General features: G+C 40.1%; 1 protein-coding gene and 1 long non-coding RNA gene across 3 annotated transcripts in view; one reads left to right on the top strand and one right to left on the bottom strand.

Annotated features, from left to right (window-relative positions):
• Nucleotides 1-209: 209 nt before the first annotated feature.
• Nucleotides 210-5,334, bottom strand: LOC118256260 (uncharacterized). The gene is made up of 3 exons (XR_004781173.2): nucleotides 5,185-5,334; nucleotides 3,160-3,232; nucleotides 210-868 (listed from the first exon to the last, which is right to left on the bottom strand). It is a non-coding gene; the product is annotated as an uncharacterized LOC118256260 (long non-coding RNA).
• Nucleotides 5,335-5,420: 86 nt separating this feature from the next.
• MTAP (methylthioadenosine phosphorylase) overlaps nucleotides 5,421-16,788 on the top strand; it is a 39,498-nt gene continuing 28,130 nt past the window's right edge. The window contains exons 1-3 of one of the 2 annotated variants that reach the window (XM_035563022.2): nucleotides 5,891-6,183; nucleotides 12,225-12,311; nucleotides 14,172-14,347. In XM_035563022.2, the coding sequence (XP_035418915.1) occupies nucleotides 14,339-14,347 (9 nt within the window). In that variant the 5' untranslated portion in view covers nucleotides 5,891-6,183; nucleotides 12,225-12,311; nucleotides 14,172-14,338. Of the gene's footprint in view, nucleotides 5,555-5,890; nucleotides 6,184-12,224; nucleotides 12,312-14,171; nucleotides 14,348-16,788 lie in introns of those variants that run through there. The other variant, XM_035563020.1, reaches the window with a different exon arrangement.

Here is a 16,788-nt window from a genome sequence, read left to right on the forward strand (position 1 = left end):
GCATGGAGGCAGTACTAGGAAGAAGCACTCAGTTCTCTAACTCTAGTAGACCAACATGCTTATTAACTGAAATAACACTCATGTTCTGTAATCACTTCTGACATCTTCTGGGGTTCTCCTTTTTCTCTATGGCATCACCAAAGAGCAAGACTCAGCTTGGGACACTAAGGCCATGCAATACAGTTAGGAAGACAAGCATGACAGCTTAATTACACATTTTATACACATTTTATTTTCTGAATGCATACACATTGCATTGTATTGTCTCAAATGTATACACATTTTATTTTCTGAGACTACTTGTGTTACTAACTTCAAATGTCACAGTTCTGAGCCTGATCATCTTGTCTTGCAGTAGTTTTTAAATACCTGATCTCATACAGTTTGCCTTTCTTTGCACAGAAGCTTTTCAAAATACTACATCAGTAAATGGCTTGAAAGCTTAAAAACTCTTCTCCTTTCACCTCCAAAAGAATTGGCAGAATTGCTGTCTGTGCACTGTGCTATCTTCTCTTCACTAAGGTTAGTGCACAAGAAACACTGAACAGCTTTAAAGCTCATTAAGTCAGGTTCTTGATGGTTCCTCCCTGAGGAAAAAAAAATCATGTTATGGAAGGGATTTTATGGCATGCCTGTGTTGCTGAAATGATCCCTGGAATATACATCCACATGTCGCAAATTAGGGAAAACCAACTGTTCATGTTGCGAAGGGTTGGAGCTATGCAAACTGTTGCAGTTCCGTAGCACAGCCAATGCAATGACAGCCATCTTCACTTCAGCTGTTGATGAAGGTTGTTTGACTTTCTCCAGTTAGCCTTTGGCAGACATGTTTTTGAGAGTTCACAGTGCTTTATGTTCCACAAGAGAGCTGTAGAAACAATAAACTCTAGGTTAGTAGATATTAATGAACAGCTGGAAACTAAAGCTTTCAAATACTCCTGAACAGGACGCTTGGATACTTCCATACAACAGCCTTGAAGATATTTATGCTTAAAAATGATTTGTCCTGACACCAAACACATATATTCCTTCTTCTCTGAAGTCAGTTGAAACCTTAAATGATTATTGTGGAGACTGAGTTCAACAAACAGTAGACAGAAGAAAACATAAAATGTAGATATAATGCACGTGAGCAAGCCAGTTACATATTAAGAGTACATGGTAAATATGGGCTTCCTCTTTAAGTCTTGGCTGCTATTGAGATAGAATGCCCTCCTTTCAATGTTTGTAATAGTCCACCATTGTTGAAATATATTGTGTGAATTTGCAGGGCAGAAAGAACAAAGTCTGCTAGCAGTACAGCATAGTAGGAACTCTTAACACTGGGATCTATATGAATGAACGTGAAAGGTAAACCTGTCTTGCCTGAGCCTTTATTTTCCCCACTCCTTAACATCAGTGTTGTTTCTTTGAAGTAATATTAGCAAAAGCAATTTAAAGCTCAGCTATATGTACACAGCACTATTATTTCTTTACAGCAACTTTTGTAATAATAAAAAATAGTAAGACTTTTTACCTTGATATGGTGTTTTTCATCTTCAAAGTACTTTCACAAATAAACTCTAGCTAATGTGAATACATGTTTAACACAGTTAAGGTTCATTATCATTATGACCTGCAGGAGGGTCAGTTTAAATTACTGAAATCTACAGAGTATTTGATGTCAGAAGAGAGACCAAACTCAAGGGTCACTATGTCCTAATTTGAGGCCTGCAACATTAGACCCTCTCCTCTCAACCTTGGTTTGCACTGTGAAGAATTACCTTCTTACATGCAGACTGTTTTCTATATTTACATAAATAATAAAATATTTGTGTAATTTAAGTACTTATTACACACAAAAAAAGGAATGTTACATTCAGTTTGGCCAAGACTTCAAAACACTGTCAAGCATACGGCCAAAACTGTTGGACAGCTGCAAAGATCTAAATTGTCAGACCTTACTATATTACTACTAGAATGAACCCTTGGTGTTACTAAGGGTTTTCAGGTATTTACCACATACGGACTTTCACCACAATTCTCTTGAGGCATAAAAACAAACAAACTTTACATCTTAGTCTGAAGAGCTTTCATCTGAATGTCTAAGTCATTGTGCATTTCCTTGAATTTTGTAAAACCGGAATGAAACTCCACTAAATTGCACATTTTTATTCAGATAAATGGGCTTGCATTCCATAATTTAGAATATGAAGTACAAAGCGCACCCTCTAGTAAAATACAGGTCTATCATTTCATTTCAAGGAGTTCTAAAATGTCGTGAATGGAAATGTGAATTGAAACTCTAGCAATCCTGTAGCTGGTGGCTTTTTAAAACCTTATGTCCAGCTGAGTATACATGTTCATGATATTCTCCTGAGTAATACACTGTTGTTTTTGGTGGGGTGGTGTTTGATTACCTGCTTCTAATTGCAAATGTCTGCTTTAGAAAGCTGACTATTCACAATAATAAATGCTGGGTCAAGAACTTCTACAATATAGTTTACTGAACTGGATTCCATCTCTTAGTCCTATGAAAGGACTTCAAACTATTCAAAACCGAATTACCAAAAGCATATTGTCAACAGAAATTAAAGCAATTCAAAATATTTCTTTCACAAAGCACTATTTCGTACCTGTTACCAAGCAGTTAAAATGTTACTGAACATTCTGAAGGTTCAAGCTAGGTTATCAGCTCGTTTAAGTAATGGAATGCATTACTGTTGTGATGTAGCTGTTGGTTTACAGTGAGCTGACGTGAAGAAGTGCAAATTTTCATATATATATACACACATTTTCCTTGCTGGTTCTGTCAACTGCAAAATTGAAATAAGCACTGTATTAAATCTGTAAAAGTTCTTAGTTTGTCTGGAAGAATACAGTGTTTCATATCCTTTTTCTGATTCTGAATATGGGCTGTCCACCCACTATTTGGAATGTGCCAAAAACAGTGGCTCAGACTGGACATCTTCAAAAACTACATGTCATATGGCTTTTTTTATGCTTCCAGCTCAAAATTTCTTAAGTATCTACGTCATTACCAATTCAGCATGAGCAGAGTTTTCTGCTTGCTGTCCAGGTTTACATAGGTCATATACACAGCTTTGTAAAGAGTAACACTCCTATAAAAAAAAACACAGTACTGACACTCCACCAGTATGAAAATGGAAAGCTAGGTACCTCTGTGGACAGCTATGGTATTAAACTTCAGGCACTGGAACAGGCTCCCTGGGAAGTGGTCACAGCTCCAAGCCTGTCAGAGAAACATTTGGACAACGCTCTTAGACATACTGTCTGATTTTTGGGTGGTCCAGTGTGGAGTCAGGAGTTGGGCTTGATGATCCTTGAGGGTCTATACTTTTATATTTTATTCTTTTCATACTATTTAAACAGTGAGCTTTCATATTCAAAAAGAAGCAGAAAAAATACAGCAGAAAAGCAAATGGATTGCATATATTTGTGGTAAAAAAAGTGTACTGCAAGACAACCTTTTGTAAGCAATTCAACATAGGAAAATCATACTAGAATTAAACAGGAGGAATTGCCAAAAATTATTCACTAAAAGATTCTGTGCAGTGGGAGTAAAGTAGAACACAGGGCTTCAACAGAAACACCAATCTACAGCGAGAAAAACAGGATAAACTTGTCTTACTATGGTACTATAACTGTACTGTGCTGCACCAGAGAACTTACATATCTTCACTCATCTCCTTCTTTCTGCCTTTGTTAAACTGTGATTTTACAAAGTCCATTCCTCATAAGTACAATGTCATGTTTTGAACTGTAGTGAAAAGTTTTCAGCATCTGAGACAAACATCCCACCTGTGTATGAAGATCTCTAATGTACCAAAGACAAAAGGATAAAATATTTAAAGCTTACAAAAACAAACTCCAGCTGACACAAGTTCAGCACTAGCCTTAGTTATAAGAAATATCCTTCTTCTGCTATCCAGTGAACTGCCTCCCAGGTCTCAGCAGACTTCTCAGCTATGATACAATGCAGGACATATATTCTGAGTTTGCATTTATTAGCAGATATGTGGCATTTATTATGAAAGAGGTAGCACCTATTGGCATGTGAGAATGGTATGTCTGGATGGCTGAGTCATCTCCGATAAAGCTGTTTTAAAGAAATAACAGGGCAAATACTTTTAAAATTAAGTACTTTCAATTAACAAGATACCATCTATTTTTGAAAGCCCTATGCCTCATATTTACACCTATGTTAAAAATGCATAAACACATCAAAACAACTGATATTCCTCAAGATGGAAGGTTACATGCTTTGTTGAAATGTTCTTACATGTACAGATTTGTGGCAACAAGAAGAATACCATAAATACGAAAATAGTCATTATTAAGATATAATGATACAGCATTTAACTCACTTAAAGCTATGTTTAGCTTGGAGAGCTAAACACATGTACTTTCTATATATATGTACCTCAGAAAGAAAACACTTTTTTTCAAAAACATGCTCAACTTTGTTCTCAGAATCATTTACGAATATTGAAAAGACCACACTTAATTTAAACCATAATGAGTCTTTAAATTATTTGCTTTTTAATTGAAAACAAATCTCTTCAACTCAGTATCAAATTGTATAAATTAGGAATAAGTTATAGATGGAATTTTTGGTCTTGCTTTATCATTTCTGGAAACCCAAGACCAATTACTATTTTCTGCTTCTCATCACTGCTATACAGGATGCTCCAGGGATTTCATGGTACTGTTCTCTCACATCCTCTGTTGACAAACTGAGGAACTTTGGGGGGAAGTCAAAGAAACCAGAGCGTCTCCAGGAATATGGTATGTGATCTGGGTGAAATATGGACAGGCTGAAAGGTAATTTTCAAAAAGACCAAGTCAACACTTCGCATCTCTACCAGATCCTTCTATATTTGAACTGATAAACTATTTTATTATACCACAACATACATTGCACACTGTTTTCTGGAAATGTAGCAAAGCTTAAAAAAAAAAAGTATTTACTTATTAACAGATGCAGCATTACTCCATGTGCATGCAGTGATGAAGATTCCTGGAAAGTCACATGTAAACATGCCAACTAGAAGTACTAAAAAGAAAGCCACGCAGGCATCCTCGCTGTGATTTCAGGAGGTATTTAGACATACCATCATTCTCATTGACTTAATAAAAGTGCCTCTATGGTAAAAGCTTTTAAAAATGTATTAAAACACTTACTTAGCTTGCATTTTAAGGACGCAACAATAATTGACAGCTCACAGACCGGATGATAGCGATGTTTGACGTATGTTCCGGAGACATCCTGACGATGATGGGACCGGCTAAGCGTAGAACTCCGGCTTTGTCTTTAATGCTTATAGGAATGCTCTGAGATAAGGCGAAGACAGTATCTACTCGTGTATATTCAACCTGAAAAAAAAAAAAAAAAGAGAGAGAGAGAGAGAGAGAGAGAGAGAGGGAGAGAGAGAGAGGGAGAGAAGAAGTTGTGCTGCCCTCTAGCGTGGAGCGGGGCTGAGGCGCTACCCCGGGCCGCTCGGCCCTGCTCCCTCCCTCTTTGCGCAAGATGGCGGCCGGGGGCTCGGTGAAGGTGAGTTGTGGCGCGGCGCCCCGGCGAGCCCGCGGAGAGGGAGGCGGCGTCCGGCTGCGGCCTGGCCGCCCGCCAGCCAGCCGTTGCCTCCAACCCTCCAACCCTCCAACCCCTCCCTTGGGGCTGGCCGCGGGGCTGTGCGGAGCCGGGGCGGGAGCGGAGCGCGGGGCGGAGGGAGCCGCTCAGCCCCTCTCCATGCCCCCGTCCGTGCCGGCCACGAGCTCCGCCGCCATCGAGCTGCGCCGCCGCCTCCCGCTTCGCGCCGGGGCCGGCCCCGCGGCCCCTCAGTGGGCGGCGGAGCGCCGCGGTTCCCGCGCCCTTTTTATTTTTTGCCTTCTCCGTTTGAAAATTAAAGACCATAGACACGCGGCAGGCCCCGCGGACCGCTCTGCGCCCCGGGATTTCCGACCCGGCTGATACCGAGAGGGCCGGGGGCGAATGTGAAATTGCAGCAGAGTGCGCAGGCTCTGAAGTTGCAGTAAAAGTACTAAAAATCCGCTAAAAATGGCCCTCCTGTGCTCTTTAAAAATTGCTTGGAAAGGCTGTGGCTTACATCAGAGATAAGGAAGACAGGCTGAAGCTCTGGATTTGTGTTTTGAATGAAACATTAATCCATTTTGTGAGATAACGTAAGTCTCCCTTGTTATTTTTATAAGTCAGTTGAAAACTGTCACATTTTTTTTTACATAGACAGTGTATTCTGTTACCTTCTAGCTGCAACTAATCTCCAGCTTCCTGTTTATTCCCTTTTAAGTGAAACCCTTTTCAATGTTACCCTCTCCTGCTCCTCATCTCCCATGCCAAAAAATAGGAGAGAGGGATACAGGATACAGGAGTATTCAGTGTCTTTCAGTTGTCAGAAAAACTCATCACTGATGGTGATGACATTTTTATTAGTGCTTAAACCAATGCTAAATAAACAAGTATGGACTGTGCACTGTCAATTTTCTGCCTCATGTTTGAACCGATGGGAGGAATTTTGCCAAACAGCAGGTTATGGAAAGAATACACTTAAGTACAATTATTATTTAGATTCCCATAGAGAATTGCTTTTCATTTTCTAGTTACTGGTGAAATAAGTATCACAGTACTGGTGTGAAACTTTGGTAAGTTTCATGTTTCTTGCTCCTCCTCACAATGTTTGAGCTGGATGATGCTATAGTAAAATACTTCATGTCTAGTACCACTGTAAAATTCCTGATAACATGTAAAAATTGATGGTAGCTATATTGCAGAATCACAGAATGTCAGGGATTGGAAGGGACCGTGAAAGATCATCTAGTCCAATCCCCCTGCCGGAGCAGGAACACCTAGATCATCAGGTCACACAGGAACATGTCCAGGCAGGTTTTGAAAGTCTGCAGAGGAGGAGACTCCACCACCCCTCTGGACAGCCTGTTCCAGTGCACTGTCACCCTCACCATGAAGAAGTTCCTTCTCATATTTAAGTGGAACCTCCTATGTTCCAGCTTGCACCCGTTGCCTATAGCTAAGGTTATGCCCTTGTCACCTTGTAGGATGCAGTCTGGAATGGAGCATACAGTCTTGCGTCTTTCTGTTCTTGAGGTCCCTCCTAAAAGTGACTTTATCTACCTTTTGAGGATTGGTGAAACTTATCTCAATGAACCAACTCCTCTTTGCCATGCCTTGCCTTCAGAGCCTGGGCTGCTCTGAAGACCTCAGCTCCCTTGGCAGGGTGTCTCGTCGCTACACAGGAGCAGCTGCATTCCTTTTAATAATTCATTACAAGGTCCATAAAGCACAACTTAATACAGAATCAGGTTTTCTCCTGCTCCCACGTGCAGGTGATATTCTTGGGGATTGTATTAACAGGAAGTAAAACAGATGAGTGTTCTTAATGACCTCTTGTGAGACCCCACATGGAGTCCTCCATTCAGCTCTGTGCCTCCCTGGAAGGCACAAGGACATGGACCTGTTACAGTGGGTCCGGAGGAGGGCCATGAGGATGGTCAGAGGCCTGGAGCACATCTCCTATGAAGACAGGCTGAGGGATCTGGGGTTGTTAGACCTGGAGAAGAGAAGGCTCCAGGGAGACCTCATACCGGACGTCCACTGCCTAAAGGGGGCTACAGGAAAGCAGGGAGGGGACTCTTTGTCAGGGAGTGTGGTGATGGGACAAGGGGGAACGGCTTTAAACCAAAAGAGGGTAGATTTAGATTAGATATAGGGAGGAAATTCTTTACTGTGAGGGTGGTGAAGCACTGGACCAGGTTGCCCAGAAAAGCCGTGGATGCTCCATTCTTGGAATTGTTCAAGGCCCGGCTGGATGGGGCTTTGGGCAGCCTGATCTAGTAGAAGGTGTCCTTGCCCATGGCAGGGCGGTTGGAATTATGATCAATGTCCAAGTGGAGATCAGTGATGAGTGGCGTTTCTCAGGGGTTGGTACTGGGACCAGCCCTGTTTAACATCTTCGATGGCTGTGTCATGCAGTCAACACACTAGAGGAAAGGGACACCATCCAGAGGGACCTGGACAGGTTTGAGAGGTGGGCCCGTATGAACCTCATGAAGTTCAAAAAGGCAAAGTGCAAGGTCCTGCATCTCAGTCAGGACAATCCCAAGCACAAATAAAGGCTGGGTGGAGAATGGATTGAGAGCAGCCCTAATGAGAAGGAACTGGAAGAGTTGGTTCTTGACAAGCTCAACATGAGCCAGCAATGTGTGCTTGCTGCCCAGAAAGCCAGCCGTAGATGTGGTGCTTAGGGACGTAGTTTAATGGTAGACTTGTCAGTGCTAAGTTAACAGTTGGACTTGATGATTTTAGAGGTTGTTTCCAACCTAAATGATTCTATCATTGTATGATCTTTAAGGTCTCTTCCAACCCAAACCATTCTATGGTTCTATGATTCTAAAACAGTTGAAAATTAATGTTTATGTGATATAGCTATAGCTCATATCTCCAGCACTTCACTGTTTTCCTCAATCCCAACACCTTTCACTTTGTCAGACATAAAAATTCATTTGCTTGTACATATCCTCAATCTTAAATCACAAGGCACTAATAAAGCAAGAAAGTATAATACCAAACTAAAACCAGTTAAGTCACTGAAGTTGCTTTGTTTTTTTTTTTTTTTTATCTAGAATCAAGAAAAAAAGAAGTCACCATTTTGATCCTGGCTTATGTTAATGTAGTATCTTCAGTGTTTACTGCATACATGCATGAGCATTATTACGGATGGTCTTTTCTAGATTTTGAGTATTGAGACTGTTGCACATTTTTATCTGATTCTTAAGGCAAAAAATTGTTCATCATAAAATTTATATATGTTTCAGGATTTTCTTGAGCAACCTCATTCTAACATTTAATCTGAATGTTTGTGATAAATAAGCAATGTGAAGACCACACAATACTACCAGAAACAGTGATCTGTCTTCCCTAACATTCAAATACGTTCAGGGTTGGAGGTTGGATTTTTATTTTCCTTTGCACTACTTATCAGGTTCCACAAGGGGGTAGCAAAAGGAAATAAGAGATGTTATAATGTAAACGACTTGCATATTGGCATTTGCCCTATCTGCTGTGGACAGCTTTCTCTAGGAAGTGTTTGACTTGTAACAAAGCCAAACGGTCTCTGGTTTTTTGAAACTAAACTCTTGGATAGGATAGGATAGGATAGGATAGGATAGGATAGGATAGGATAGGATAGGATAGAATTAGAATAGAATAGAATAGAATAGAATAGAATAGAATAGAATAGAATAGAATAGAATAGAATAGAATAGAATAGAATAGAATTAGAGCAGAGCAGAATAGAATAGAATAGAATTAGAGCAGAGTAGAGCAGAGCAGAGCAGAGCAGAGCAGAGCAGAATAGAATAGAATAGAATAGAATAGAATAGAATAGAATAGAATAGAATAGAATAGTTGATTTAGAAGGGACCTTTAAAGATTATCAGCTCCAGCTGCCTGACCTCTTGAGGGGTACCCAAAAGTAAAATCATGTTATTGAGGGCATGATCCAAACATCTCTTGACCAATGGCAGGCTTAGTGCACCAACCACCCCTCTAGGAAGCCTGTTCCAGTGTCTAACCACCCTAACAGTACAGAAGTGTTTCTTCATGCCCTGCCTGAACCTTCCTCGGTGCAGCTGTGTGCTGTTTTCACGTGTCTTTTCATCGCTTACAAGGGAACAGAGACCAGCACCTCCCTCGCTGCCTCACCTCCTCAGGAAGCTCCAGAGAGCAGCGAGGTCGCCTCTTGGCCTCCTTTTCTCCAGACTAGATGAGGCAAGTGTCCTCAGCCTGTCCTCACAGACCATGCCCTTCAGCCTTTTGCCAGCTTTACTGCCCTCTTCTGGACGCTTTGAAGGGCCTCAACATACTTTTTGTGTTGCAGAAACCAGCACTGCACACAATATTCAAGGTGAGGGCGCACCAATGCTCAATACAGTGGGAGGATCACCTCTTTGGACCAGCTGGCTGTGCTGTGTTTAACGCACCCCACAGTGGGGTTTGCCCTCCAGGCTGCCAGGGCACACTATCGGCTCACGCTGAGCCTGCTGCCAGCAGCACCCCCAGGCCCGTTTCTGCAGGGCAGCTCCCCAGCCACTCGGCTCCCAGTCTGTGCCTGTCCCATTGCATCACCCGTCCCATTGCTCCGTCCCATTGCAGCACTTGGCATTTTCTCTTGTTGAACTTCATGCCATTGTTAATCGCCCAGTGCTCCACTGCTCCAGTCTATCTGCATCCCCATGCAAGGCCTCCCATCCCTCTGGGGAGTCAGAAGCACCTCCCTGTTTAGTGTCATCAGCAAACTTGCAAGGGATGCACTCCAGTTCTGCATTCACATCAATGGTAAAAATGTCAGAACTGGCCCTAGAATTGAGCCGTGAGGACCACTGCTACTTGCCTTCCACCAGCCAGATGTAGCCCCGTTCACTACAGCCCTCTGAGCTCTACCATCGAGCCAGTTCATGTGATACAGTGATTGAACCAATCAGGTCTCTGTGAACATGAAACTTAAGAAAAAGTGAGAATAAGAGGCAGTTGGCTGTGTGTTTTGGGAGGGAGGTGTTGTATGTTGAAGTCTGGAGTATTCACTTGAGAAATTTTGTACTTTAGGAATAGTAAATAGTGCTGGAGCCATGCAGTAATAAGCCATGCCATAATAGTTCCAAAATGATTTTTGCATGATAAGGAGCAACTCAGCCAGGATAAAAATTCTTCGACTTAAAAAGTGAGACAAACTTTGCAACAATTGGTTGCATTTAAGAAAAAAACAGCAAAAGCAGTAGCATTGTCCCCATGTGTCCCCATGGTGATATTATTTTTAAATACAGTTACTAAGCTTGAGGTTGTTAAAGACCATATGACTGGTAGTAGCCCTTCCATCCAAAGAACTGTAAGTATAGCGAGCTCAATAGAAAACTTGACTTAACTGGACATGGTTTTATCCCTAGAAAGACAAAAGCAAGATACATATCAGTGGTGAATCAGAAACAGGAAAATTCAGATACATTATTCGTTAGCTGGAATATGAAGTTACAGATGATTTTGGACTCAGCAAGAATATGTTTCAAATTATTTTTATTTTCATTCCATTTTTTTGCAAATGAACTAGAGTAGATCAGCAATGAGCAAGAACAAGAAATCAGTCTTTACTAAAGCATGTCGAATGATATGGATTCATTACAAGTTGTATGAAAACACAACATAGGACTTGCAGCCTGATTGCCTAAGGAAATGAAGTTGATTTAAGTGGCCCTTTGCTCGGCCCTCTCTTTTTCCTTTCCATTATGCTTTGAAATTGTGAGTCCATTTCATTAAAAAAAAAAAAAAAAAAGGAAAAAATGGAGTTACTTCAAAAGATGTCATTAAAGAAGTAAGAAAAGCAGAAGTCTGTTAATGTTTCTTCTTAGGGAAAGGTTGCATGTAGAAGGAAGTCTGGCCCCCGCACATCTACACAGGAGAGAATTTTTGCTGGGGCTGTGGGCAAACAATGGATGAGTATTTGTGCATTGTTACATACCAGAATAATTGTATATATTCAGAGAAACCCAGCAGTGCTCACAGCAGTTAACATTGTCAACAGATTCTTTGTATTTCACTTAGGAAGATGCTGCTGAGCTGTCCCCCTTTTCAGAAGATGTACTAAGACTATGTACAGGAGCAGGGAAGTTCCTAGGTCTTCACAAGTCAACAGAAAAACTCTCTTATGTTTTGGAAGAAAAAGGGAGGTTCATAATTTTGTTTGTACAATAGTATGTAGTAATGAGTGGTATTCAGTATAGTAGTTATATACAGGACTGTTTCTGCCAGTGGAAACGAGGATGCCTGTGTTCTATCATGCTTTACACAGGTATTTCTCACTCATTAGAGGCATTCCCAGAAATCACCGTTCATTTTCATATTGGGAATAAATGATGAATTGGCAAATCTTTGCGCATTTTCCATGTCTTTCTAAATTTTGTACCGTTAAAGAGGACAATCATAGCATATGAAATTGACAAGTTAAATACAACTGTTTAAAATCAATTGGTTTAAATTTCCTTTCTGGGAAACTGTGCTGGGCGTATAATATTATATTGATCCGTGGTCTAGCCCCATCTCAAGCAGAAAATACATTTTGTAGCTGCCTAGGTAATTTTTCAAATATGTTGTTAAATGGAGCATAACTTCCAGAAGGCTAATATGTACTTTTCTGTCTAAGATTGGAATTATCGGTGGAACTGGCCTGGATGATCCAGATATCTTAGAAGGAAGAACAGAAAAATATGTTGATACTCCTTATGGCAAGGTCTGTATAACCTGCTCTGTTACTACTAAGACTTCTTCCCATTTTTAAGATGTTTGTGTGCTTGAAAAATTGTCAGACTAGGCTTCTATGCTAAGTGGATGTGTAACAGAGGTGCAGACTGTATTTCTTTTTCATGGCTATGTATTGTGTGATTCTAAGTTTGTAGAAACAAGATCTTACAAAAATGATGATGCGCAAAGGAGAATATACCTCTTCTCCTTTGTACATTGGATGAATTTACAAACTCAGTCCTGAATTTGCAGCCAAGAGGGATAAACGCTGTCTTTCAAATTTGTGCTATTGTGTGTCCTGTATTATATTTCAGGTAGCTCCAGGAACCTTTCTAACTTGCAGAAAACTGTCCTTTGAGGTATATGGGCCACCATTTTCCTGTTATCCCTGAATTACACTTTATACACCAGTGCTTTCCTTACAGTCATGCTTACAACCACATCACTTGAAACATTTTAAAATGGAGCTCGAAGGCCATTTATGGCCGTGCTCGAAGGCATGGTGTTCATGATAAGCTCTCCTTTGTGTTGCTTCAGCCCTTTTCCTCAGCAAAGGGGAGTGGAGGCTAGGTATATTGCTCTATACACAATGCCTAGTGTGGTATGAAAGACGTAGAAACTGGCAAGATGAAGGACAAGAGAGTTTTATGGGCAGGAAATCAGGGAAGAGAGAGGTTCCAGTTGACACAGGAAGTTTATAGAAGATCTGAATCTCAGTTATTCTGCAATGTCGTAAGACCGGAGTAGTCCAACTGCTTTAGAATTGCCATCAGAATCACATCTTATGAAATATACCAGCATAAGCTAATGTATATACAATAAAACATCTGGCATATAGCAGCAAGAGTCATTTTATGGATAGAGGCTGGCCAAAAACTTCATCTCTGTGGCCTATGGTTGAAAATTTGAATTTGTGCCTCTATTCAAAATGATTTAAGGGGGAAATTGGAGTGGAAAGGGTTTGTGTGTGTACAGTTCAAGAAGGGGAAGGAGATAAAGGTCAAGGTAGGAAAAAATGTCAGAAAAATACATTTAATTTTTCCACCATCCTGCAGAATTTGCTAACAAACTGCAAGAGAATAAAGGAGACTCCCGTCCTCTGTTCTCTTTATCCTGCTGCCCAAATGTATCCAGTGTTGATACGAAGCAGAATCCACTAGCTAAACCAAACCAATTGCCATTTAATTTCTTATTTTTGGAAGCTCCTGGATGGTCACACCATGGCTGTTTCTGCAGACTATTCAAAAGCAAAAATATTGCTACCCTTGTAGCAGATAAGGCTTGAAGCCTTTGTCCAAGAAATACGAAATGCTCTCCTCCTCTCTCACAGATCAGAGGTTTGGATGAGAGGTGTGGGCACAGTGGCAGTGCGGCCTTTTAGGAGGCTGTTCTGTGACAGCACTTGGATGCAACAGGATTTGAGTGGCCTAAATTCTGGAGTGCTGTAGGTGACCCCCACAGTAGGGCTTAGTCTTACAGAGTTGAACAGGAGTACTTGCAGGATGGGTCTTACACGGGAGAGTGGAAAAAACTTCCTCAGTCCTGCATCTTTTGTCAATATGAAGGGCTTGTAAAATTTCATTTAGGGTGTAAATTTAGCTGCTGTGTTTTTCTCTGTGTTCTTCACAGAAGCAACATGGATGGGGGAAATTAAGTCTTGGTTGGCTGTTGTAGTTTGTGAGGTGCCTTGATCAATGGACTTACTATGTCTGAGCTTGTGCATTATGCATTCAGCATAGGCTCACTTTAAAAAGGCTCGTCACTGTTCTGCCTCTTTATATGTGCATGTGTTGTGTTTTTTTTTTAAACCGAGGAGCTGCTATAGCAGGAATGCATGTGTGAATTTCAGATACAGTTGTCAGCTAACTTGGACTCTTACGCTGACCTCCTGAGTGGGAAACTGAACAACTTCACAGGACTTCCATATCTGTGAAAGGGAGCACAGCCAAACAGCGAGTATTTATCCTCAATCCTTGCTGGCCTGCCTCTCTCCTCTCTGCCTGTGGATCTGAACTCATGCCATTGGTATGATAGTTGTTTCATGTAGTCGGACTTCTGCAGAGAGGCACATTAACTTCAGTGTTTGCACTTCTTGTCTTCATGGAACAACTGGTGGATAAGCCTTATGTTAAGAAGTGCAGGATTTAGGCCACAAGGTACAGCTGGCATATGGTGCAATGCGTAGATCAAGTTGCTTCACTTAAAATGAAGCAGAATCAAACCTGAGAAGTGCAATTTCTGAATTAATGTTTGCTTGTTTTGCTGCTGAGACTTTTTAACATTCAGCAAGGAGGTGCTACACAGCCTGCCTCTCTTGTTTTAGAGCAACAGATAGCAAAGAAACATTGTTATTGAAGAATGCAAAATGGAAAATGAAAACTTTTTTTTTTTTTTTTAATAAGTATGCTTGGAAAAGTGTAGAAGCCTGTGGTTTAGTTTAGTATTTTTTTCTGAAGCGTCTTTTCTTCTTCCTGATCGCTATTGAAATAAAACCAAATTGTTTTTTTTCTGCCATAAGGATGCTTTTTCATAGAGCCTTGACAACAATGAAGAGTGCCTGAAATTTTAAGAAGTAAAGCACTTAATCTAAACAAACACTTCAGACCTTTGTGGTCTTTTAACTGCTGAGAGAATCAAGATACAAACATCTTTCATTTAGTTTAAGTAGAACTAGGAAGGACTACAATGGATATTTAAATGTCAAAAGGAAAATGTATGTCCATTTCTTTCCACCCTGTAAAAATTTAAAGTGTACAATTCCACTCTCCTTAAATGTTGTTATTTAATTGTTGAGTTTCTTGGCAAGAACACTGGAAAAAGTCTGTTGCTGAAAACCTTCCTGGTGGTGACATTCCTCGACACCTTTGACATTTTAAAATGGCGAAATATTACTTTGAAGATGCTTTTTTACTTTTAGAAGCAGAATGTCTTTCATTTTATTTAAATAGATTTGTTCAACAAAGCCTTCTGCTTTGGTTTTCTCACATCATAAGAATCATTTCAAAAACAAGTGGGGATGATCTGGAGAAGTTTCTGAAAAAGGAAAATAGTACAAGAATTTTTACAGTTCTGTATATCAATGTTGGTCCGCCTCTGATCTTTCAAGTTATGTTAGTTAAATTAGTGGAAATGTAGTAAATTAGTTTCATAAAAAATAATACAATTACACCTGTTAATATTCCAGCCTTCTCTTCTCCCTTTTCTGCTTCCATCATTCCTATTGTATAAAAAGTTGGGATGAAAAGTCAGTGTTCTCTGGAAAATACCCCAAAACCTTTTGGTATTCTATCTCCAGGTATGGACAATACTGTTCTCTTGGAGAGCAAGAAAGTTGTTCTCCAACAGCATTTATCCTCAGCATTGTATTGTGAAGCTACTAATTAAACTTACTTTTTTCAGATTATACTTTCAGTTAGATTGTTCTACTTTCTGGATGTTAGAACTTGGTTCTGAAATACCTTTCCCCAAATCAGCAAATGGTCTTCCTGTTCTAGAAACTTCTATAAAGCATGTGTTTCCCCCCCACTGCCTCTTTTTTTTTTTTTTTTTTTCAAGGGTATATCTGGCTAACAAAGCAGGTTTCTTTTCTGACCTGTATATGAGCTCTGTGTGCTTGCATCAGGAAAACCAGACTATGTGATGTAGCGCTAAAGCTCCTCTTCTGCCTCTCCTCTATCTGTGTGCATCATTTGGTTCATAAACTTCATTGCAGGTTAAATGAAGATTTGGAAAATCTGAGATACTTTTTCAAGTTTTCCATGTGTGTGTTTATGCTGTTTTCTGTTCCATCTTGCTTCTGAGGTTAAGCCAAAATAAAAATGAATTCTGTCAACACCACATAAACCGTACTTTATGCATATTTATGTTGTAGTCAGAGGGGATTTGTTTAAATTGTTTGTTACTGTCATAACTTAGGGTTAACTGCATAGGGTTCCTTGCTTCCTTTTCTGTTTTGCAACACTGAGTAATATATATCTGACTTGGATTTTGTGGAAGGGGGAAGTAGTTAAGTGTAATTTAAATATGCATATGAATTATTAATGTTTGAGAACTTTTTATTGGGCCTTTTATTAAATCCTGTTTTGAAAATATTATATTAGAGGTTTAAATTCAGATTGTTCCATTGGAACTTTTTAATATTTTATCAGCATTTCAAAGCTCTGAAGTACAAATGAGATAATATTGCAGAGGTATAGCACTGGAAAGATCTTGTGGGGGAAAAAGAGCGGAACTGAAGCATACACTAGCTCTGTTAAGTAGTTAACACACAGTTTGAAATTTCTGTGTCTTTCACTTCCTTGTAACTTTGTATGTGCTGATTTATCTTTATCTCCTTTCTGGATGCACTATTTGCAAACTCCTTTCTTAATCTGTCATTTATCAGTGCATTCTTTGTTCCAAATGTTCCATTTTCCTCATCATGTTTCTCACTTCCATAGGCAAGACGAGTCTTCAGGCAATCGCCT

Source organism: Cygnus atratus, chromosome Z, assembly GCF_013377495.2.
Source record: "Cygnus atratus isolate AKBS03 ecotype Queensland, Australia chromosome Z, CAtr_DNAZoo_HiC_assembly, whole genome shotgun sequence".
Taxonomy (NCBI): Eukaryota; Metazoa; Chordata; class Aves; order Anseriformes; family Anatidae; genus Cygnus; species Cygnus atratus.